The sequence below is a fragment of the Trachurus japonicus genome, chromosome 6, assembly GCF_045865225.1.
Source record: "Trachurus japonicus isolate A0001 chromosome 6, Traja_1.0".
Taxonomy (NCBI): Eukaryota; Metazoa; Chordata; class Actinopteri; order Carangiformes; family Carangidae; genus Trachurus; species Trachurus japonicus.
Window position 1 is genome coordinate 2,208,143 of NC_140912.1, and position 25,709 is coordinate 2,233,851.

A 25,709-nucleotide genomic window follows, 5' to 3' on the forward strand; every position below is an offset into this window, starting at 1 on the left:
ATCTGTGCGCATCCTGTGAAAAAAATAACTTATTTAATTTATTTATTCTTTGCTGTGTGTTCTCCTGTTTGGGATATTTAAAATAATTAAAATGTGTTTATTTACGCAAAGGGCTCGGAATAGAGGTTTATATCATTTCTGGTCTGAATAGGTTCCAAAATAAAAGTATTAAGTTGCATCTTGTTTTTACATGTATTTTCTTACTTACCACACAACACTGGGATTTCCAAATAGTTTTTATTTTTCGATGCAATAACTGAAAATGTCGTCTTGTTTCAGTATGCAGCAGGACAGAAGCTGAACTGAACTACAGACAATCCCTACACAACTTATTTGACAAACTTCAAAAACTTACACTTGTGATGTACAAGAAAATAATGCTGTCAGGTGGCGTCTTGGCAGAGGTTTGCCACGGAGCAGCGTATCTCTGATGGCTGCTGTTTACATGTCTTTGTTTGATGATGAAGACTGTGGATAATCAGTAATGCTCATCTGCTAGAACTGATTTGCTGATACTGGGAAACCTGTTTTGGAAATAACAATATACACATAAAACACCTGTGTTACTAGCAGTCGCACACAAACACAGAGCTCAGCACTCGGAGGGTCCACACAGCGGCTCCATACTATTGATGTTCCTGGGTGCAGATCACGGCCGTGACGTCAGCCTGTGTTTTTGTGCTGTTTTTGAGCTTCTAGTAAACAGGAGTCCTGCCAGGCCTCACAGGGAGCAGGATCGAACCGGTTCCTGCTGCTGCTGCTGCTGATGGAGGATATAAGCAGCCGAGAACATCGCTCTGAAACACACACACACACACACACACATGCTGAGACCGCGGACTGTAGCAGACATGGTGAGTGAAGCAAGTGCATGTTTTCAACTTTTCATACTCGCTCAAATGTGTGTCCGTCTTTAAACTGTGTCAGTGCTGAAGAGTTGTTTTTATAAAAGTCTAAAGTTCTATAACATCTGAAATGTATTCACTTTTAAATGTAATTATTTTGTGTTAAATGCATCAGTTCACGAAAAAGAAAATGACTGATTTATTTATGACAATAATTTCAGTTAAACCCTTTATTTTTTATTAAGAGAAAGTTTGCATTTAATATTTAAAATAATACTCAGGCCACTAAGTGTCACTTGAATATTTATCATTGAATATTTTTTGCTATTATATTGATTATTATTTTTCTTTGACTTTTTGATTCATCGTTATTTAATATGATACTGAAAATGATATTTTATTATATTATTTATTGATAGATTGGTATTTATACAATATGCATGATGGCAGATATTGATTATTAGATTATATTATTTTGTGTTTTATTACATTGCATTGTTTTATATGATGTTAAGTAATGTAGTGTTGCGTTCAGGATACAAAGACCAAGGAAACAAAGGATGTGTCTTTCTCCACACACACGTACCACATGTTAATCTGTGTGTAGTGTATGAACTCTATACAGCACTAACAGTGACTGTAGGAGCTCGGTTCAGCTCTCCGGAGAGCACAGTGTGTTTTTTCGTGATGCAGGGTTACACATGCAGTTTGACTGAAACAGCTCAGCTACCAGGTCTCTTCAGCATGTGGGATGTTTTTCTGTAGTGACTCCACTGTTCTGACTTGAGTTTACTTCCTGATCTGTGGCTGAGCTCACACGTGACCACAGTTAGCGTGATTTGTGCTTGTGTTTCCAGAAGATAAAGGCCAACGCTGTGTGGACATGTGCTGTAATCATCTCCCTGCTGGTCGCGTCCTGTCATGCACAGAAGGTAAAACTCACCATCCACTCACAGTCTCCACTGGTCTCCTGTAACACGCCCAAAGCAAACAGTTGTCCTGTCTGTCCTGTCCCTCAGCTCAACGTCCACTGGGGTCCTCAGTCCATGATGTATCTGAAGGGAAAACGTGAGTATGGACACTCGGGCTGGGATGATATGCTTTTCCCCTGATTCGATTCTTCTACGATTTTTTGGATGCCGATTTGATTTAAATTGTGATTCTACGACATTGCCCATTTTTTTTAACACCAGTGAAACAGTTGAATGATTATGATTGTCTACAGACTATTCCAGGAATCGTATTTCCCCAAAAAATACACATCACATGTAAGTAAGTCAGTTTTTAAGATTAATTCAGCAGCAATATATATGTTTACTCTCTTTTCAAAAGCCTGGACTGTATAAGAGAGGCAAAAATAAAAGAGTATAGAAAAAGCAGGCTTCTGAAACCTTTCTGACAAAATGAGATATAGACTGAGGTGAACTGCTACATTTTAACATTTATCTGCACACAGATACTGTAGGAGCCTATAAATGAACATACTCCATTATAAAGTGAACTTAAAGGGATAGTTCACCCAAAATAGAATCATTATCTACTCACCCTCATGTTGACTAAGAGCTGTGAGAATTTTCAGAGTCCTCCGTGGCTTCTCTGAGTTACGGGGGGGGTCCGCGTAGCAGTATTTGTCCATATAATGGTTGTCAATGGATACCAACTTTCTTCGTCCAAAAAGACACACCAAAAAACATCCAAATACCTCCATACTGCTCGTCTGTAATGTCCCTCTTGTATTGAAGCCCCGACATGAGAAATTGTTCCGCCGGTAGAGCAGTGAACCGAGACACTGGGAGCTTCTGCTACAAACAAGCTTAAAATATAGACTTATTTAATTATTTTCAGAACAATTTCTCATGTCGGGGCTTCAATACAAGAGGGACATACACACGAGCAGTATGGAGTTATTTGGATGTTTTTTGGTGTGTCTTTTTGGACGAAGAAAGTTGGTATCCATTGACAACCATTATATGGACAAATACTGCTGCACGGACCCCCCCGTAACTCAGAGAAGGCAGGACTCCGAAAATTCTCCCAGCCCTTAGTTGACATGAGGGTGAGTAGATAATGAGTGAATTTTGAATTTTGGGTGAACTATCCCTTTAAACCTTTTTCAAAACCTGGACTCTCTGTATGTAAAAAAGGCGAACAAATGCACATTGCACAATATTAAAAAGAAAAAAAAAAAAAATTAAAAAATTGTCAAAAAAATATTGCGATACTTATGTGAATCGATTTTTCTCCCACCCCTAATGAACAGAGCAGACAGACTTCTTCTTTCTTCTTTCATTATCTGTAACAGTGATTGTACAGAATGTGTGTCTAAAGTTTGATTGATCCCAGGTTTGGTGAAAACCAGAGGAATTGATCAGCTGATCAGTTGTGTGATGGTAACAGGTGTCTAGTGTTGGGACTGGCCCACGCTCACAGCAGCAGTCCACTGTCAGACAGCAAGGTGTCAGAGAAACCATGTGTCTCCTGCTGTGTCCTCAGATGGCAGGAGGTTTGTCTCAGAGGAGGACAACAGCGTCCTGAAGCAGGGTCTGCAGGGCTGGTACGCAGCTCTCCGAGGTACAGGAGCACGTCGCCGCGGCTCATCACACAGTGTGTTAAAGGGATAGTATCATTTTTTTTAAAAGTGGGGTTGTATGATCTACAAATAGCCCCTAAGTACTTTAATTGCAGTGGAAGACTCTCTGCACTCCTCCCGTTAGCAACGCCAGCCCATAGCCCTGCCCAGGCCCAGGGACACGTGAGTTGGTTAGGTCCCAATAAAAACTGAGTTTTTCCTGCACTTTGAAGGGCTGGAAAAAATTATATTATAGTGAACAATGGAACTGTGTATTTTTTTTTTCAGGTAAAACCTCTTTTAGGCTGCGAAAATAGGCCATTTCTTTTGGTCTGTTCACAACACTGTATGTTGTAAATCTCTGGGCAGGGCTATGGGCTGGCGTTGCTAACGGGAGGAGTGCAGAGAGTCTTCTACTGCAATTAAAGTACTTAAGGGCTATTTGTAGATCATACAACCCCACTTAAAAAAAAATGATACTATCCCTTTAAGGGTTAGTTGACATTACAGTACAACAATGCATGTAGTGAAGCTCTGTCCTGTGTGTGTGTGTGTGTGTGTGTGTGTGTGTGTGTGTGTGTGTGTGTGTGTGTGTGCGTGCAGGCATCCAGAGGCTGCAGTCACTGGACTTCAGTAAAGCCGGTCACATCGTGAGCTCAGAGAAAGTCCTGATCCACTACCTCCAGGACAGATGAGACCACCGGCACACCAACAGTTCAGTTCATCATGGTCAGATTCCACTTTCTATTGAATGTGACAGGCGGAGACATAAGAGGTGCTACAACCAGACCATCAGAAGTTTATCACAAACACTCTCTTTACGTTTCTGCAGTGTGAGTTGTTTGGTTTTTCTTCTATATTGTATTTTTTACTCATGAATAATCTGTGTGTGTCTTTGTACAGACTTCAGGCTGCTGTATATAAATCTGATAGATACCGTAAATGCTCTAAATAAATGAACACGGTCTTTACCACTATGTTCTGTCTCTGTGGCTGCATTGTGTCAGTGTGACCACCAGAGGGCAGCCGTAGATAACAGAGAACCTGTCCACAAACTAGGGAACAGCATTTAAATCAGTATAAGATAAAGTACATAATGGTGCTGCTGCTTTGGTCTAAATATGTCAGATAGCCACGCCCCCTTATTTGAATATTACTGATGGAAATAAAAAGAGATGGGAAATGAATGTGGTTTTAAGAAATAAAATAATCAATAATCAAGATCATTTAGCTTTTATTTATTGACACAATTTTATATTTATATCTACTTATGTATTTCAGCATTTGTAACCAGATCAATTTATTTTATAGCTTTATATTAAACATTGATTTATTCAATACTGATTGAGATGGCATGCCATATTTTATGTTGGTGAAAGTCACAATGACAAACTTATATTGTTGCAACAGGTGATTTGTGTTATGACTCCATAGTGTCAGTTGCCTGTGGTCTTTAATTCACAATTGAAAAATGGAAATTACACCAAATGCAAAAAAAACCCCACCAAAACGCGAGAAAATGTTTTGCCCTTTCTTTGTTTTTGCTTTTTTACATTGCTTCAGTGCCATGGCCATAGAAACAACTGCAGCACCTCTGTGGGGAAATATCAGGTAAATAAGAGGAAGCAGCTCTGTTTTACTGCAAGGGAATGACAAAAATCTGTTCTCCAGTATCTGTTCCTACCAAATTAGGACAACATTGTCAAACTGCCAATTAACAGATTAGCTCGTTAGCAGCAGGGCTGCACGGGCTGAGTCTGGGTCCATGTGACTGTAGTCTGTCCCTACAGAGCCAGAGTGGTATGTCCATCAGGTTGTGTGAATGGAGGCTTTCTGCTCCACAGCTGTATCTTGATAAGCTGCTGCTTTCTGCCAGAGAAGCTCCATCTGAACACCGTGACCTCCCTGTCCCCTCCACCACTCAAAGCCCTATTTCCTCCAGCCATATAAACAGTCTGTATTAGCCTCAGTAAAACAAACAGCAGCAGTGCTTGGTTTAGCTAATCCTGTAACGGATATCACCTCTGTTTGGACTGATCACATTTCTGTCCAGACCAACCCAGAGAAGTTTCATCACTCTGCTGCTGGAACCACTTTAGACATTTCTGCATGTTTCCATCTGCAGGGAGGAAGGAAGGGAGGGAGGGGTTAACCCTATCTTCACCCTATGAGATTCAAGTGTGGCCCCCACACTGTACCTACCCACTCTGTGTGTGTGCATGATCACCGTTAAACAGTCTCTAACTTCTGCCTCTAGGGGTCTCTCAATCAAAACAACAACAATATATGGCGTTGGGCGACATCATGAAATAATGTGGCATCATGGGAATTGTTGTTTTCATCACCATTACTGTAAGCTCCTCCCAGTTTCTTCACTGTCAGTTTGTTTTTGTTAAAAAACAGATAAACCATCTTCTTGCTGTTTGAGGATTAGAATTACAGGTGCATCTCAATTAATTATATTGTCATGGAAAAGTTGTATTTATTTATTATATTTATGTCAGTAATTCAATTCAAAAGGTGAAACTAATACATTATATAGCTCCATTACACACAGAATGAAACATTTCATGTCTTTATTTATTGAATTTATTTTAATTGTAATGATTATGGCTTACATTTAATGAAGACCTAAAATACATCTCCAAAAATTTTAATATTACAAAGGAGCAATTTAAAAACAACATTTTTAATATGGAAATGTTGGCTTTCTGAAAAGTATGTCCATCTATATGCACTCAATACTTGGTTTGGGCTATTTGACTTGAAGTGGAAATGGATTTTTCCATCATATACTAATTTATTGAGATGATGTAAGTCCAGGTGGCAGAAATGTTTTTGAGATGAAAGTTATACGTGGCAGACAGAAGTGTTGTGATGTTCAGCAAGTGATTGAGGAAAAAGACAAAATATTTCTAGCATGAGTTAGATGAAGTGATACAGTGAAGTGCTTTCGACAACGTAATGCAATGTTGACTTTGTTCAGTGAAGAAGTTCAAGGGTTAACATGATGTTCACGTCTCTTGATAATCCATCCTTAAGACAAGGTGTCTGCTGGTCAGTCAACCTCAACATAACAATGCTCCTGAACACACCTCACACCCATGGGCGTTCAGAAGGTTTCATGTGTGTTTGCTCACGTGCTTTGTAAAGGACATGGGCGAGTGACGACTGTGTCAGCCTGAAACTCACAGAGATACATGTGTTGGGTGTGGTGTCAGGTGTAAGATGGGGTAATTAAATCTTGGTTTTGCCTGAGTCATGTATTTAAGTCTTTGCGTTGCAGTTACCATTCCTTACACCTATACATGTAGTTAAGACTTCTATAATAAAGATATTAGGTGTACTTTATCATAATTATTGTATAAATGCCCAAATTATCACCATTATTATGTTGTTGAGGTGACAAGTCACTGTTGACCTTTGACCTCCAAATCATACCAGTTTGTCTTAAAGGGATAGTTCAACATTTTGGCAAATTGGCCCACTGACAAAATCCCTATAGTTTTAGGAGTAGGTTCGTTACCTTTAATTGTCGGTGCAAGCTATTTTTAGAACGGCGGAACAGAACTGCTCAGAGCTACGCTACAGATTTGTGACCTGCACATTCACCACACTATGAGATAATAACGGAACGTTACAAGACGGAGTTGTTTTCAAGGTAAATTCATGCAAAACCATTGATTCGTGCTCCCGTCGTTGGCAGTTTTTTCAGCAAGCAGTCTCTGCATTTGCCTTGAAAACAACTCTGTCTTGTAACATTCCATTATTATCTCATAGCGTGGTGAATGTGCAGGTCACAATTTGTCGACAAGAGTGTTTTGGAGTTGTTGGATTGTGTATTTGATGAGGGAAACCAAGAAATCCCATGAGCCTCCGTGGCGTAGCTCTGAATCGCTTGCACCAACAATTAAAAGTAGCAAACCTACTCTTAAAACTAGGGATTATGGCAATGGGCCAATTTGCCAAAATGTTGAACTATCCCTTTAAGTCTTGGTGAATGTTAATATGTCATTTTAACATGGATGAGGTGTGATTACAGTGACGTTGACCTTTGACCACTGAGAGAAGGAGAGCGGGACAGAAATGAGACTCTGTGGCTTGTATTAATACTTTATTACTTTAATATAATAATTTGATAATCATCATATTTTACCTCCAAATGACATTCACAGTTTAGTTACAGACTCTACAGAGACCAGCTGTGTGCAGCTGACACCACGTGCTGCCCTGAGCTGACCTCAGCCAGGTACTGAACATCACACAGGACATGACATCCAATCAAACACAAGTATCCTCAATGGGAAAAGGCACTTGCTTTATTTTCTAAAAACAGACAGTCACGGGAGGATATCCTTCATTTTTGCTTCACCACGTGAGCGTCCAAAACGTCTCCGGGATCCGACCCTGACGCAGAGGTCAGGGGAGATACAGAGGAGATCCACGACATCACAAACAGAGCGGCTGTTTCCTGTTCAGTCAGACAGCAGCAGCGTCCAGAGGAACATTTCAGATCCACAGCTTTTTACTTCCGTTAATGGCTGTAGTGGAGGGAGGGGCCATGTGAACTGAACTTATTCCTTCCTTATCCTTCATTTATTTTGTTTTTTTTTATTTCTATTCATCACTTTATGGTCATTCATCAAAGAATCAGCCTGATGTTTGAGATACTTCAGCTTGTTTGTGCTCCAGAGTCAGATGAGAAGATCAGTGGTGTCCAGCCCAGGACAAGTTTAGCCTAGCTTAGCATCATGACTGCAGACTGAGAGAAACTCATAACAGAGCTACATACAAAGATACACTTATCAAAAACAACATAGCTGTCTGATTTAGGTTGTACACATGATGTAAAAAAAACAGTCAAAAGAACGTCGTTTTGACAGTGTTTAACCAGACAACCCTGCTGGAACAGTGTTTCCTAGATGGTGAAATAAATTCAAGCGTTTCAGCAACTAGGTGACAATCAAATGAAAGTGATGCAGTGCGGCTGTATTGAGCTACGGCGCTTCAGATTTACAGCATCAGAGTCGAGGAGGATTGTGCCAGTCTGATGCCATGTTGTGTGATCAGCAGCCCAGCAGTTCACACCGGGGCCTCGGTTCTCAAATTTCTCAAATCATGTTTCAATCAAATCATTGGAAGGGGCTGGGACACTTTCATTTCCATGATTGACTTACATATGATGAATAAATAGGCTCCATACCGTTTGACTATTAAGGAAATCAAACTGAAACAATTTCAATTTGATCATACATTTATGGTTCTTGAACAAATATTATTTTACCTCACACCTGGGGGCTACTGTCTGGTTGACATATTGCTCCATTTCCGTTATGAAACGTAAATGGAGCAAGGATACCAGTTTCCTCCTGCTTTCACTCTTTATGCTAAGCTAAGCTAAATGTCCTGTTTGTGTGTTTCTGCCACCGATACAGTACTGATCTCTCCACCTGCTCTGTGTGGGAATACTGGGCTGTTCTTATTTAATTCATACTGGGCCTGTTAAAGGGATAGTAGCATTTTTTTTAAAGTGGGGTTGAATGATCTACAAATAGCCCTTAAGTACTTTAATTGCAGTAGAAGACTCTCTGCACTCCTCCCGTTAGCAACGCCAGCCCATAGCCCTGCCCAGAGATTTACAACATACAGTGTTGTGAACAGACCCAAAGAAACGGCCTATCATCGCGGCCTAAAAGAGGTTTTACCTGAAAAAAAATACACAGTTCCATTGTTTGCTATAATATAATTTTTTCCAGCCCTTCAAAGTGCAGGAAAAACGCAGTTTTTATTTGGACCTAACCAACTCACGTATCCCTCTCCGCCCAGGGTTAGCGCCCGGCCCGCCGATCAGCAGTTGGTTAGGTCCAAATAAAAACTGTGTTTTTCCTGCACTTTGAGGGGCTGGAAAAAATTATATTGTAGCGAACAATGGATTTTTTTCAGGTAAAACCTCTTTTAGGCCACGAAAATAGGCCGTTTCTTTGGGTCTGTTCACAACACTATGTTGTAAATCTCTGAGCAGGGCTATGCGCTGGCGTTGCTAACAGGAGGAGTGCAGAGAGTCTTCTACTGCAATTAAAGTACTTAGGGGCTATTTGTAGATCATACAACCCCACTTTAAAAAAATGCTACTATCCCTTTAACAACAGTGACTTCACATACAATAAAGAATCTAAAATCAATAATGCGGCCCTTATCATTTAAGTTTTTACTGCATAAATCCACACACTGCCAACCTGGTGTTACTTCACTGCCTGTGCAGGGACAAATGATCCAGACAGTGAGGGATGCACTGATGATCCATGGTGGCTGTGCTGACAGTACACCATCATTAACATGTGAGCATGCATTCACTGCAAATTAAAGCAGAAGAACTTCATCTTTAATGAAGCTACCAGACCCACAAACACACAGCCAGTGACAACCTACCACACATGCACGCACGCACAGACACACAGACACACACAAGCATACACACACTCTTCACCTCCTCTCCTCTACCTCCTCTCATGTACAGTTTAAAAGTACAAGAATAAGAAAAATACTCTCCATATTTTACACACTTTATAAAATGTTTTCTTACATAAAAACTTCTCCCCGGTAACGAAGCTCTCCCTTATTTCATAATCTTACATTTACATTTACATTAAAATGAAAAAAGAAAAAAAGTTTATGTTGAACCACCTGTTGACATCAAACTTTGACAAAATATGTTTTGTCAGCTGACCTGGTTTATTTTTGCTGTCTGATGATAACGGAGCAGGTGTGAAGGCAGATGTGTGACTGTATTTAAGGTTTGAAAACTCTATGAAGACAGTGAAGAGCTGGACACTGCCAAAGGCATGATGTGTGAGACATGAAGTAGAAGCCGTAGCAGATGCACCACAAGGTACGAGTATGACCTGGAGGGTTATTTCTTGAGCTGTGGTCTTGTTGAATGAAACATGCATGAGTGTAACTGCTTTAGGTCCATTCTTAATGTAAACATTAATATTTTAAGTAAAGCAGCAGGTCAAAGGAACAAATGCAGCTTTAGTTCTCTGAGAATCTCTGTGAGAAAAACCGATACATCTCTGACTGCACAGACGTTCAGGTGAATCAAAATCAAAAACCGGTGTTAATGCTCAGGGAGCTCACCACAAAAACGCCAACTACGTTTTAATTATGATTTGACAGCAGGATGAAGCTGACACAGACACAGACACTCACAGCGGGATCAGTACAGACAGAAAATGATTTGTCTGCTACATCGGGACGTCCCCACATTTCATTTGTTATTCAGTGTGATTCTATGGTTTAAGAAACACATGTTGATCAGTTCATCTGAGGTGGGATTATTTCACCGACGTCTCAGTATAAACTACTTTAATGTCAGTTGTCAGTTAGTCAATATGTTTTGACAGATATTTACCGTAACAGCTGTTTTTAACCAGCTAAGAAAAGACTCTTTGAGCCAATCAAAAGGTTTCCTGTGGAGGTGCCATCGAGCAGGAAGGACTGTGAACAGGAAGACATCGATAGAAGTCAGTAAAGATGGTTGAAAACAGAGCAGGGGTTCCTGGGACTGGACGTCTGTGACCACGGTTACACTGTTGTTGTGAGACCGACAACATGAGCACACTGTGGAGCTCTGTGGTGAGGCTTCAGTCAGGGTGCTGCTGTGATTTTTAATTTCTCAGATCTCCTGTAAGAGGCAGACAGAGGAGGGGTCCGTCAAATAGCTGATCAGGTTCAGTAAACCTCAGTGAGGCTGATTGGGGTCGACAGATGTAATGTGAAGCAGGACGTGACAGAGGAAACACAGAGAGCGCTGTGGACAGACTGTAAGCTGATACCCCCAGAGCTGCCTCACACACACACACACACACAGACATGCATGCACAGAAAAACCCAGATAAGAGCACAAGAGCGCTCTGTGTCCCATAATGCACTGCTCTCAGTTCAGATTGTTCAAACTAGACTGGAATTTCCCTAACAACTCTCTGATGGTTCATGTGTTTGTACCCAAATATTTTTAGTGTAAAAACAGATTAAAACGTCCTAAAATAATGCCTTAAACAAAACTTTCCACTTCCTCTCCAAACAGAAATGATCTAAAATCATCATCAGACAGTGAATAATATGATCTCCTCTGACAGTTTAACAGAGCTGACGGCTCTTTTCATTTGTTATGAAACCATAAGCTCCATTTCTTTTATTTACACATTTCCCTAATAAATATATATAATATTTCAAACCCGTGAGATGAATCACGTATCATATTGTTCAACAAATGATTTTGTGAAAAGAAAAAGAAAATCAAAATAATTACAAGAATAATAAAAAAAAAGATGATTATTGCGAATATGATTAAATCTGTTGAAGTTTTAACTGGTTTCAATCATTTCTTCTGCTATAAGATACAAGTTCACATGGGTGTTATTCAACGTCTCCTCCTGCTGTTTTGGTTCCTGTAGGTGCAGCAGTGCAGGTCAGATCATTACAATCCCAGCCAATCACAACACTCCGATACCCCTGGAACAGCTGTGCTCTGGGCGTCCAATCAGAAACTACAACACACAGCGGACCTGCTGCCTTCAGGTGCTGCCGTAGGAACATATTATCCAGGTGTTTCATTTGCTTAAGAAACAAACGTGGTTTCCGAGATGTCTCTTGACAGCAACGGCCACCGACTAAAATACCCAGCGCATCTCTTGACACAGCGGCGACCGCGTCCCCACCTGTGTGTCAGACAATACCTAACTGGGGCAGTGCTTTGTGCTGCCATGGAAACAGGGTCCTGATTCGATGCTGTTTGTTCTGTCACTGTCTTGTTGTGATGTTTCTGATTGGTGGTTTACAGAGTAGATGGTGGACATCAGACTGAGTTATGGCTTTTCTATCATGATCTTTTACTGTGTATTAACCAGTTCATTTATTATGGTGTTAAATCATCTCCTGGTGTGAATATAAATTGTTTTCTTTTCCACACTACATCAGCCTCATGCTGCAGACATGTAGTGTTGTCAGTGTTGTCCTGCCTGTAGAACCCCGGCCCCTGGACTCAGTCCACCTTAAAAACAGGATCTATCAGTGACTTTTGTCTGTCTGATGGGAGCACAGCTGTCTGTCTGTCACTCTGCGGTCGACCCCTCCCCCTCGCCATCACTGCTACAGTGTAAGCGTCAGTGTCGTCGTGGTTACAGTGTAATGATGTTCCCGTCCTCCCTCAAACTCTCGTGACTGCTACCGGCTGTGTTTCCGTTGTGACTGGACATCCTCGTTGTCGTGGAGCTGTCACTCAGGGATGCTCCGACGCTATTGGGCAATGAGATGCTCTGTGGGAGGGGCCTACCCACTGTGGAGTTGTGCGGCGTTTTGCTGGGCGAGTCTCTGTTGAGGTTAGTGTTGTTACTGCTGAGGGTCCGCTGGGCGTCGTAGGGCGTCAGGCAGTCGTTCTCCAGAATGAGGTCGCCGTCATCGTCGTCGTCATCGCTGTCGCCTTCTGCAATGCTGTTGCTATGGTAATGAAAGACACAATGTTTAGAGATAAGTTGAATCGAGAATTTTAATGTGTTTTAATGTCCCCTCTCTTTTAGCTCTATGTTTGGTCTCCACCATCTTAACTCTAATCACTGTGATTTACATATGAAACAAGTTCAACATAGCCAGGATAACTTTCTATTATCTGGTTTAAATTGGCCCATTGCGATAATCCCTATAGTCATAGCAGTAGGTTCGTTACCTTTAATTGTCGGTGTAAGCTATTTTTAGAACGGCGGAGCGGAGCAGCAGGCTGCTCAGAGCTACGCTATGGAGGCTAAAGGAATTTCTTGGTTTCCCTCATCAAACTCATCAAATACACAATCAGACAACTCCAAAACGCTGTTGTGGACAAGTTGTGACCTGCACATTCATCACGCTATGAGATAATAACGGAACGTTACGAGACGGAGTTGTTAGACTAACCTACTGCTATGACTATAGCGATTATGGCAATGGGCCAATTTGCCAAAATGTTGAACTATCCCTTTAACTGAACCCAACATCATAACCTGCTCCGTGAAGCTGGTTATCAACAGCCTGACCCTGGGTTTACCTGTCCAGCTGTGAGTGGACTCGTGAGAAAGATATTTTTACTTTGTGATGATGAACAAACTGTTATGAACATGTGATGCAGATGTCGTAGCCTACCTCGCGGTGATGGGGTTGCTCTGAGAGGCGGGGCTCGGTGAGTCATGTGACAGAGTGGAGCCTGTAGAACCAGCCGAGCCCACCGAACCAGAGTTTACAACCGAAGTCTTACTCCCACGATGCACCACGTTATTCCTCTGGTTGGCCGGTTTCACAGTCACAATGAGGTTGTGACTGTTGGCCACCATCATGTCTGTGACCTGCAACGACAGGTGGACGGTTGATGATGATAATACTGATGACTGACACACACATGAATCACAGTGTCTTCTTCTTCAGATTGAAAGATAATTAAACCTAAATGTCACTTCATGTTCACCAACACTCAGCTCTCCTGACAACTAACATCTACTTTAACAACCTGACTAAACATTATTTTCCACCTGTTTCTCTTACTCTGATGCCAGAACTCTACTTTTATCACTGACAAAATAAATCTGCTTTGATTGCAGTCAGTATTTTAAGTATTTTCATTAGGATCCTCACTAAATATGGATAAACATTGCAGTTTATCACTAACCTTTCTGTCTCTGTTTCTGATATGTTGAATTAATGTGAGGCAAAATATCTTAAAATAACTACATGATGCAAATATAGAGAAATTTCAGTGGGATTGACATCAACGAACATTTAAATAGAGCTATGACTAATAGATTTAAATCTTTGTAAAATGTGAACAGACAGATACATGACTGCCATAGATTCTTTCCTTTATGATCTAATATATTTATGGGTTTACAAAAATATGTTTGTTGGAGGTGTTTTATGTTAACACATTACACATCAACACATGCATTGTCAATCTGTTCACACAATACAAAATAAAAACCAATACATTTATTTAATTAGCAGGTGTGACATTAGACAGAAAGAGCTTATTAATTATTAATAATAATTGAATAATTAAAATAATATTAATAATTAATTAATATAATTATGTATCTGTATAGTCTTTAGGCCTTTCTCACCTGACAAAATTATGATTACAAAACATATACACTGTCCATACAGTTTATGTGACTCTTTTGTATTCAATGTTTCAATTCCACCAAGCTGGACTCCTGTGTATTTATTTACCTGATCCAGAGATTTTCCGGCAACGTCAATCCCGTTCACCTCAAGAATTTCATCATTAATTCCCAGCAGCCCCGTGCTCTCTGCTAGTCCGCCACGTACCAGACGAGATATGAACACCCCCGGAACCTACAGGACGGAGGGAAGGTAGGTATTAAACGTTAAACATCTCTCACCAAACCCACCACACAAACAGCACGACACAGGTCACAGCGACGTCAGGGTTGTGACTTGTGACTCAGCCATAACGGTTCCAGTGAATGAAATGAGAGATCTCACCTTCTCCACGCCCTGTGGTGTCACCCGCACGCTCACCCCGTCACGGATGTAGAAGCCCAGTGGCTTGTGGGTGCCGTGCTTGTGCAGTCGTACGCGTCGATGTGTCTCAGGTAAGATGTCAACGTCGATGATGGACGAGATCTGTCTGAAGTTCTGCGGCCGGCCAATCACCATGCCCGATTTTTTGGAGTGGGTGGAGCCTGAGACGCTGGTGCGCAGTCCAGTTAAGCCCAGCCCCTTTTTACGCCTCTGGAGGGAGTTGGTGGCAAAAACTACAGGTTCATCCTCTGAAAGACGACAGAGAAGAACAAGAGGGAAGAGTCCATGAATAAACATGTCGTCTGTCTGTCTGTCTGTCTGTCTATCCATCCATCCATCCATCATTTCTGTAAATCAATAACTATCTCAGCTAATGAGAAATCAAACCCTTAAGTGTCATATTTACTACAGTTTCTTGTCACTGATGATGTGTGTTGGGTTGCCCACTTGTCTTGGGATGTGTACATCTTTTTCATTTACATTATCACCATACACTCAGTTACAGACTGTAGATGAATCAATCAGTATAGGAACAAGATGAGGAGAACCTCAAATACTTGGACAACCATTTTAAGGAAACCTTAAAAACTTAAACTTAAAGGGACAACGAGGAGTTTGTATACGGTTATAAAAAAAAAAAAGTCTCATATTACAGTAATGTGGATGAATCTACGTTACCCACACTTGTTAATGGCTCCATTTTCGATAAATGTATTGTTTTGTCTCTTCATCTGTCAATATTGTATCTGATTCTATGTCTGTCTTGTTATACCTGTGTTTTGTCTCAATCTTTTCTATGTAAACTGCCAGAGGACAGTGGGTGAAAATTAGCTACTTGCTAACTCCAGTACATTTACGTTGGGCTTCTTCTTTTCTCTTCCTTAAAAATAGAAAAGAGCTGATGTTATTAATGTACATTGTCCTTTTTAAATAAATAAATAAAATGAAATGAAATTGTTATTTTGTTATTATTATTAGTGGAGGAAATGCTGGGTGAGCCGACCAGCGTTTCCTTACTTTCGGTTTTGCGGACGCTGCCCAGTGGGTCATGGGAATAACGCCACCGAATCACTGTTTATGGTCGTAACTACGACAGTATCTGATCGTCTTCGAACCTCCAACTTTCATTCTTGATGAATGAAAACATTCTTGGACGTCTTGCCCTGGTCCAAGAATTTCAGTGTGCGCGGAGGCTCATAAATGTAGTGTGAAAACACTTTGCTTTCCAAAACTCCTTGTTGTCCCTTTAAGATGTTTGTGCAATTGGCCCCTGGTTCCTATTCCATCTCCTAACAATAGTCAGTGATGGCCCTGTGTTCATACCGTTACATACTGTAGCTGCCTAACCCACCAGAACAGACAAGAGTTGAAACCTGCAGATATTGTCATAGAAACACAACCAGAGAAAGTGTCAGTGTCTGTGGGAACCTTCAGCAGAGATGGCCCCTGGCCCCCGGCGGAGGTGTGGGAGAGGTGAAAAGAGGAAGAGGAGTACAGACAGACTGATGAAGGCACAGACACACACACACACACACACACACACACATGCTTCACATATTTCAGCGCACTAAGACAGGTTTGTCTATATAATCTAATCAAGTGGAACAGGACGTCTGAATATTTTTCTTCTTCTCTGTTTAGAGGAACTTTCATACAGTTCAGTCCAACAATATTATTCTGTGTGTCAGGTTTCATATCAGCACCCATCACTCTGACTGTATTGCAAATATTTATAGTACAGTATTCACATCATTTTTTAATTTCACACTTCTCTTCCCTCACTCCCATCTCTCTCTCTGTGTGAGGCTTCATCAGTGATCAGCTGACAGCAGGAGTTTATCAAGAAGACAAAGAGAAGAGGAAGGGATATTCAATAAAAGGACAAACTAATGAACCGGATCATCACAGTGTCCCACTCACTCCTGCTGTGAGCAAAAACCCACCTCTTGAACTTTTCACATGTTCATTTGATAAAACAGTCTCTCTAACTCATCCATTTCTGACAGCCACAACGCCTGACCTTATAATATTAATACTACTATTACAGTAATAAACAGGGGGAGAGTCCTGATGTTACAGGTATCATCACTTCATGCCACTGGCCCATGTCTCCCAGTATGAGTATGTTTTGCCAAAATGGCTCAACAAGTCTACAATCACAAATTCCATGTAAAAATGTTCCTCTTGCTCTCTGACATTTTGAGCCAAAATGATTGGTCAGTAAACACAACATGTGGAGTTAAACAACAACAACCCTACTAAGAACTAATGTTTCTAAAACTACTACACCTACTGTCTGTTATAAGAACAATGATCATCAAGCCTGCCATCTTTGGCATCTTTTTCATGTGGTCCATCCAAAGACAAGGAGGGGGTGGGGTTCATGTCATGTCCTGCAGCCTGCCACCAGGGGGCAATTGAGATTTCTAGGCATTGCTAATAGGAGCTGTCTGTCATGTCATGCACCTACAGTCTTCAAACTAGTGATTCAAATACAACAAAGGAACTGCAATCTAAAAATACTGTGGAAAAAATGAATGATTATAACAATTTAATCGCATTTCTACTGATCAGTACTGAAGAAAGAAAGAAAGAAAGAAAGAAAGAAAGAAAGAAAGAAAGAAAGAAAGAAAGAAAGAAAGAAAGAAAGAAAGAAAGAAAGAAAGAAAGGAGGAATACCTTGCTACAAATTTTGGGGTAATTTTATTTTATGCTAAATTAGGATTTCTGAACTTCACTTACACATGCACATGAAGCGACATATTCTGTGTTTATAAGGACTTTATGTGCAGCAAATTGTGGTTTTGTGTGTATGCATCATTAAAGTCTCTGCAGTCGGGGTAAATGCATATGCCCAGGTTAGTAGTATTTGAGAGTGGTATTAAAAAAATCACTTTGGGTTTTGTAGCTTGTCCAATCATTACACTGCAAATCATTCTCCTGTATGTCAGTTATGCATTTAAACAAGTTTAGACCAATATAAAGACATTATTTTTCTGTCACCCAACCTCAGTGAGTCCCACTGTGTCAGCCTTCACTAACTTCCCTGATTGATCAAGGATTAACATCTGGTAACCTCTGGATTAATCCACACTCTGTGGATTAGGACTAGCAGGGAACCATATGAGTGATGGCTTGTGCTGCGTTTAAGCTCTGCTGCTCTGAACAGATGGATGATAGCAGTCACGACTGAGAGGTTTAAAGGGTTTCTCCAGATGTGACTCAGATGTGATCTATTGATTCTGGCTGTATGTTGTAAAACAATATTTCACTCACGTGGGGTTAAACAGCAGATTTTTTACAGAGTAAACAGGGTTAGAAAAGCCTCGCCCACTAACTGCAGCAGGACTCAAGTGCACCTGGACCTGACTCTGGATCACAGCTCAAAGACTGTCTGAGCCTGATTCTGTCTGCTTTACTCTGTGTGGGTTGTACAAACTTTTCTCCCATTACATGATTGACTGATAGCGATAGGTCTAAAATCTGTGTTTGACAGAAACTTCTGGAAGCTCTGTCTGACTAAAGGTTTCTAGGTAAAAGTTTTCTCCTGAATCCTCTTCATCGGGAAAAGTGTGAAGCCATGTCTTACATACAAATGTACTGTCACCCACCAACAGGGCCGTTGTATAGGGGAGAAAGGTGATGATAATTCTAGGGGCCCAGCGCCCAGTAGGGCCCACAAAAAACCCCAGTAGTCTAATCTTTGTATGACTGATTTATTCTGCATAAGACCCTGAGTAATACTCATAGTAATGCTGCATTAGCATCAAAACAAAGTAGGCAAAATAAAAAATGATATTACATACAGGGGGTAGGGGCCCACTTTAGTATTCTTTAAGGTGGCCCAGAATTCCTAGCAACGGCCCTGCCCACCAAAGTCACATCCAGCTGCCTCATGATACTCTCTATTACCACCCACGACTCGTGTAGATCCTGGACGATTTGTAAAAGTGTCTATATTTTAAAGCAGATATCAGTGGCACGGCCGTTTCGGCAAATGCTGTGTTCAAGGCAGGCTTTTGAAACCGTAAGTTACAGCTTCAAGTCACAACTACGACTTGGTAGCGTTCCAGGTAACCCGTAGCTCGTGTTTTTACCGTCCTGTTGTCTGTGAAAGTTCCCTATAACGGCCACTCGTAACTTCCGACCCGTGAACTCGTACCAGATCGAACTGGTATGACTTCACAGGAAGGAAAAACACAAAGTACGAGTTTCCTTGAACGCACCATGAGTTAGCAGCCCCCGCCCTTGTCAGGCATCAATTGGTCCTCGTGCTACGTCACCACATTCACGCGCATCCCTTGGCTGCACACACAGCCCTTCATGCCGTTCTCTCCCCTCATTGGATAACACTTGTATCCCACAAGGAAAATTTTCTCCTCGGGTTACAGCAGAGCAGAGTGACGGAGAGACTCGTGTTTAGGCTGAAATACTTCATGTAAGTGATTGCTGACATAAAATAGGACTATTTAGGACTTATATTAACAAAAACATTCCACTGATATCTGCTTTAAGTAATTAACATAACACCTTATGATAGTGTCTATGATTATGAGCTCCAGAAACAAATCCAGTGAGAGACACTGAGTTAATTAGTTAAGAGTCAAACAACACTTGAAAGTTAAAGCTCCAGTGGAAGAGATGAGAACAGGAACCACGAGGGTCGAGTCATCAATCTTTCCGTTGATCTACGGGAGCACAGATCTACATCTGTCTCTTGTTTTCCCGTGTTGCCATGGGCTCTGAGCCAAACAGACCTGCATTGTCAGCCTGTGCAAACCATTTGAATAAAGTAGTGTCAGCTGATGGAAAACACCTGTTGTGATGTCAGTGAGCTGTCTGCTGCCTCCTGTGAGGTGGTGTTGGTCAAACAGTGTTCACTGTTTCTGGGGCTGGACAGAGAGACGAGGCACACTCTCATATTTTGCACACAGGAAATAAAAATGTCAGTGGCAATAGTCACATGTGCAATCACAGAAATGAAGGAAATTGTGTTTTACATGCAGCCTCCACTTGTGGTTAAAGGAAGTTAAAGGAAAGATTATTTTGTCCAAAAAAGTAGGCTACCTTCTTACATCCTACATGTTAAATATATACTCAGAGATTAAAATAATCCAGACAAACTCTGCTGTGGTGAGTTGTGAGGAGGCCTTCACTGTTTGACCTCATGGCCAAGAGGCATGAGACAGCTGAACAGGTGGCTATGACAAACATGGCCTCATACCATCACATCATCCTTGGGCTGATAAGAATGTTTATCTATTGTATACATGCTACTAAAACAGACAGTGAGCAATGCTGTGTTATCATCACCTATCACCTATTTCAGTCATCATGTCTTTGATGCTTCGTTCAGATGTTTGTCTGCTTGCCACACAACGCTATCAAACATACCCCATAACAAAAGATGACGCACTACAAGCAGTAAGTATGGTTAGACACAGTGAACCCTCCCCGTCTCCTCAGTGGGTGGAGCCATGACTGCTCATCCATGGCAAAACAAAACAACAAAACAATACAGCAGTAGATGCTGTGTTAAAGGGATAGTTCAACATTTTGGCAAATTGGCCCATTGCCATAATCGCTATAGTCTTAGCAGTAGGTTTGTTACCTTTATTTGTCGTGTAAGCTATTTTTAGAACGGCGGAGTAGAGTCGCGAGCTGCTCAGAGCTACACTACGTGGCTCATGGAGTTTCCCTCATCAAACTCATCAAATAGACAATCCAACAACTCCAAAACGCTCTGGTGGACAAGTTGTGACCTGCACATTCACCACGCTATGAGATAATAATGGAACGTTACAAGACAGAGTCGTTTTCGAGGTAAATACAGAGACTGCTTGCTGAAAAACTGTCCCTGAATGCAACGTGCATTAGCGGTTTTGCATGAATTTACCTCTAAAACAACTCTGTCTGGTAACGTTCTGTTATTATCTCATAGCGTGGTGAATGTGCAGGTCACAACTTGTCCAGCAGAGCGTTTTGGAGTTGTTGGATTGTGTATTTGATGAGTTTGATGACGGAAACCAAGAAATCCCATTAGCCTCCGTAGCGTAGCTCTGAGCAGCTCACGGCTCTGCTCCGCCATTCTAAAAATAGCTTGCACCGACAATTAAAGGTAACGAACCTACTGCTATAGTGATTATGGCAATGGGCCAATTTGCCAAAATGTTGAACTATCCCTTTAACACCAGATTTTTATCAGCTAGCATGTCATATGTCATTTTGCTTTTTGGTATTATTAATAGTCTTATTAGTCGTTTTTGTTTTGGCTCTATGCAGAACATAAAAACTAAGTTTGCACCTGTGTTACACACGAGGAGACTGGACAGGCTGGTTAAAAAGTTGGGAGTGTTATTGCCAGGAACGTCTCCAGGTTAATACACCCTCTGCCACGCAGACAGAGAGAACTGCCCACACACATTATTCTGTTGAAGCAGCAAGAGAGTAAACACTGTGAAAGCTGCTTCTTCTCTGCTGGAGACAAATACCTGACCTGCTGCTCCGTAAGCAGCATTCCTTCACTGTCACACAGGCTGCTTCACATATCCACCAACGCAGAGCAACATCAGTGGCAAAACATAGCCTACTAATGCACACAAACAAACACACACACACACACACACAAACAGACACACACCGTGTCTACGTAGAAAGTGTGTGTGTTTCCTGACAAGGCAGACAGGACAGAGACAAGACCTCACCGGAAAGAGCCAGACTGAAGCCTGAAGGCACAGACATGCTAAGCCCCCTGTAAACACACACACACACACACTGCAGATTGATAGAAAGATATTATGGGCTTTCTCCCTCCCTAGAATATGAGACCATTCTTGTCCTTTAATGCAGTGATACACCCAAAATCTGATCAGCATTATAATCCATGTAAATCCACAAACTGCCCTGTTCCTAAACGTCTGGCTTCGCCATGACAACAAAGACATCATCTGCAAACTGCATTTAACAGCTGTTGAAAAACCCTGTTTGACAAATACATATGATGTGATGTAACTGTATGTAGCTTCATATTGTATTGTAGGGAATGTAATTAAAAGTGAAGTAGAAAAATATATATGACATCTTGTCAATAGAACAAGAAATAAAAAAAAAGAAAGCTAAGATAGGTAAGGTATCATGACAAGATGTGTTGAATAAGTGTGGTAGTATTATGACATGAGTATCTTACTCATATAATAATTTCACACATGTAATTGTAATATAATAATTTAATATAAATAATGAGTGACAGGTATTTTCATATTCATATGCATCATTGTTGGAGATAATCTACAATGAGGAACTTCCTATTCTCTGACAGATAATGTAAAGGCGACAGAGTACATGACATAACTGCAGTATGACTGTATAGTTTACTGTTTCAGACCTTTCAGAGGGAGAAAATGTCCATTCTTGCTGCTCCTTGTGTTTTGAAGGTTAGGTTATTAACATATGAAATGTGTGGTTATTAGCATAGCATGGATCTTCATAGAAAGTTCCCCTTCAGTTAGCTGGTTGGCTGAAAACAAATTGAGCATGCAGCATGTTTTGCTGAAAACTCTCTCTATTACATCTTTACATAAGGACACATCAACTCCAATAAAAGGAGAGGTGTTTCACCTTCCCCCTCCAATACAGTATTCAAATGAAACCTAAAATTACTGTCTGGTGGTTGCTCCATCTGTCAACCGGCCAAATTACAGGAAGAGGTCACAGTCTCTTCCTCATGAATTACAGTGTTGAATAACAACCAGAGGTTTATTTTACACAATGCTATGATGTCACAGTGAAGTTGACCTTTGACCTTTAGGGTCACATCCTTATTGACATGTGTTACACTGTGTCATATTTTGTCTATGAGTTTTTGAGTTATGGTCAGAAAGGTCTTACAGTGACCTTGACCTTTGACCTTTGTCCACCAAAATCAAATAAGGTCATTTTGAATGTTTAGGCCAGATGTAATGAAGTCCTCTTTGGAGGCTTTTTATATATCGTATAATTATGCAATGATTTTCTCAAATGCTGCAGCAGGTCTCTCATCTGTAGTTTCCATTGGGCCTTGCCACTCAGCTGCCCCATTACCCATCAGCCACCAGGTCTAAGGAGCTGGTGTTCAGCTCCACTATGACTCCAGCAGCAACCTTTTGTAGCATCTGTTCTCCTCCTGACTCTGAGCCTTTACTGACAGAGTGTCTTAATTTTATGTTGTGAGTGAACAAGATAGAGAAGTTAAAGATCTGGAGAACAAGCTGCTCTCAGTCAGTCTGAGGGAGGGAGCTACTTACACACTGACTTAGTGTCTGACCAAGACAATAAAACACAAACTAGTAATCATCATTCATAAAACATGATGTGGACAATGTTACTGTGTCTCTCTGAAATGCACAAGCTGCTATAAGATGCGTGTGTGTGTGTGTGTGTAAGTGTGTGTAACAGTGACCTCACTCTGCAGTGCCCACCATCTGGAGCCCAAGGGGCCGCCATATGGCAGTTGAGTGCAGGTCCAGAATAAGCCTGTTTACAGTGGAGAGACAGACATGGGACAAAGAGCCACTGCATGCTGTGAGGGTGTGGCAGTAACCCACACCACCTACTGCACTGCACTGGGAGCAGCTGAGTGTGTAGAGGCTGCCATCAGGGTCAGCACCTCCAAGTCTGAGGCTGTGGTCCTCCGCATGTCTCTACAGAGAGTCTGCTGATTACTGAACTGTTAGATTTATCTATTTCCAAATTACTTCTACACACTAAAAAATGTTGGGTTATCTCTGTAACCCAATTTATGAGTTATTGGTGTTGAGTTAAATTTTTGGGTTATTTTTCCAGAGTGTAACCCATTTTCAGGGTTATAGGGCTATGAATTTAACCCAATTCCTGGGTTGTTCAATTAATTGGGTTATTTTTCAGTGAGTAACCCATTTGCTGGGTTAAGGGTTGGGCAATTCTGTGTGTCTCCGCCCGCCACCACAGCTACCTGTGAATATATTGGGTCGAGCAAGCGCTTTATACACGACCCAATAGTTGGGTTAAAAATAAGCCATCGTTGCAGTTAGCATAACCCAACTCTTAGGTTGAATATTCAACCCAAAAGTTGGGTCAAAAAAGAAAAACCCAACCTGTTGGGTTAAAATAACCCAAAAAGGGGTTCGTCTTTATTTGAACCAGCAGTTGGGTTATTTCTTAACCCAAATGTTTTTAGTGTGTAGTGTTATGTTTTCACATGCAGCTGCTACAGTGGTTAAAGTTGAATTATCACTTCAGATCCAGCTCAGACAGAGACCAGTGTAGTTGGAGGTGCCAGTTTTATGTAATGCTGCTGCTGTGATGTGACGATGACATCAACAGGTCTCCCAGCACACGTGGACAATCTCTAGATGAGAAGCTCTCTCTCTATTACTTTAACATGAGAGCCAAAATGGAAATCAACACGTTCTGCAGCTGCCACACTCACGTGCTCCCTCACGTGTTCCCGGCCTTAAACGTTTTATTTACCAAACACCTCCGTTTATTTATTGTATTTAGCAGCTAATTGTTCCCGTGGGGTTAGTAATGAACTGAAATATCATTTCTCTGATGTGTGTCTCACACGTCCTCTTCTACATCTCCTCCTCTCTGGTGTTTCTCCAGTCAGAGCGGGGGAACATATGCTACTGTGCCAAAGCTCCACACACACAACATTACCATTATGTCACCACCAGTGCCACTGCATCAGTTCATTAGCTGAGTTAGTGTGGTGGCAGCGTTTCAGGACAGAAGGCACAAGATGTGAAAACCTCTCTGTCCAGCTCTGATTCTTTCCATCTTCCTCTCCGCCTCCCTCCATCCCTGTATCTCGCTGCCTGTGTATTAAATATTTGATTCCCTGCTCCTATCTTCATGTTGTACACAGATATTTTCAGCCATCCATAGTCAGCTCGCCACAGAAATCTCAGTCAGAGGGCTGGGGAAGCTTAATATAAATACATTTCTAGACACATTTACAGACACAAGCATGTCAGCAGCCGCGGCAGAATAAACTCTGTTCATTTGGGTATGTCTCTGTGTGTGTGTTATGTGTTATTTCTGGAAAGTCATTTCTATGGCACCCTCTGGCAGGAAGAAGATAAACCCAACCCTCATCTTCATCCCTTTCTGCCTGCTCTCTTTCAATCTCTCTTTCTTCATTTCTTCATTTCCCTCTCTCTCTCTCTCTCTCTCTCTCTCTCTCTCTCTCTCTCTCTCTCTCTCTCTCACACACACACACACACACACACACACACACCAGGCTCTGGCATAAAGATATGTCAGCTTCTCTTTTAACTGTATCACAAAGCTTATACTCTGAACCTGGATGCAGAGCTACAGTAATCTGCCATTGGCTGAGCTGCTGGTGGCAGAAGACTTGATAAAAATACTCACCAGCTACATCACTGTGCTATTATTTCATGTCATTTAATGCAGTAACAGTATTACAGTAGTTTGGAGTCTGAAAATTAATCTTCAGATTTTTCAGATGTAGGCTTATCATGATGTCAGTCACCTAACTCTAACTAGATTTAATCTTCACTACCACCAACCTCAGTAGTTTTACAACTTTCACCTCTCAGTAAAATACTACAACTACCACTGCAAGTTCTTACCACGGCTACTGGTTGAGGGTACCAGTGTAGTTCTGCAGGTTGTTACCATGGCTACCACTGTAGTACTGCTAGGCTATCACCACGACTACTACTGTTCTGCAGGTTGTTACCATAGTT

The 25,709-nt window shown here is 41.3% G+C and overlaps 2 protein-coding genes across 2 annotated transcripts in view; one reads left to right on the top strand and one right to left on the bottom strand.

Annotated features, from left to right (window-relative positions):
- Positions 1-362: 362 nt before the first annotated feature.
- On the top strand, positions 363-4,385 carry LOC146985342 (spexin prohormone 2-like). Its single transcript, XM_085780427.1, has 5 exons — positions 363-404; positions 1,703-1,777; positions 1,865-1,913; positions 3,339-3,416; positions 4,018-4,385. Exons 1-5 carry the CDS (start codon positions 363-365, stop codon positions 4,107-4,109), a joined length of 336 nt encoding a protein of 111 aa, XP_085636553.1. The 3' UTR covers positions 4,110-4,385.
- Positions 4,386-11,576: 7,191 nt separating this feature from the next.
- Positions 11,577-25,709, bottom strand: part of pard6a (par-6 family cell polarity regulator alpha) — a 28,800-nt gene continuing 14,667 nt past the window's right edge. The window contains exons 3-6 of the mRNA XM_085778263.1: positions 14,941-15,227; positions 14,665-14,790; positions 13,588-13,787; positions 11,577-12,912 (exon numbers count right to left, since the gene is read on the bottom strand). Of these exons, the coding sequence (XP_085634389.1) occupies positions 12,594-12,912; positions 13,588-13,787; positions 14,665-14,790; positions 14,941-15,227 (932 nt within the window). The 3' untranslated portion in view covers positions 11,577-12,593. The remainder of the gene's footprint in view (positions 12,913-13,587; positions 13,788-14,664; positions 14,791-14,940; positions 15,228-25,709) is intronic.

Excerpts from the sequence above, each read along its gene's own strand:
- LOC146985342 (XM_085780427.1), top strand. The coding sequence starts at position 363 with ATGTACAAGAAAATAATGCTGTCAGGTGGCGTCTTGGCAGAG. Across the intron at positions 1,778-1,864 it reads CGTCCTGTCATGCACAGAAG|CTCAACGTCCACTGGGGTCC; the intron begins GTAAAACTCACC and ends CCTGTCCCTCAG. Across the intron at positions 1,914-3,338 it reads GATGTATCTGAAGGGAAAAC|ATGGCAGGAGGTTTGTCTCA; the intron begins GTGAGTATGGAC and ends CTGTGTCCTCAG.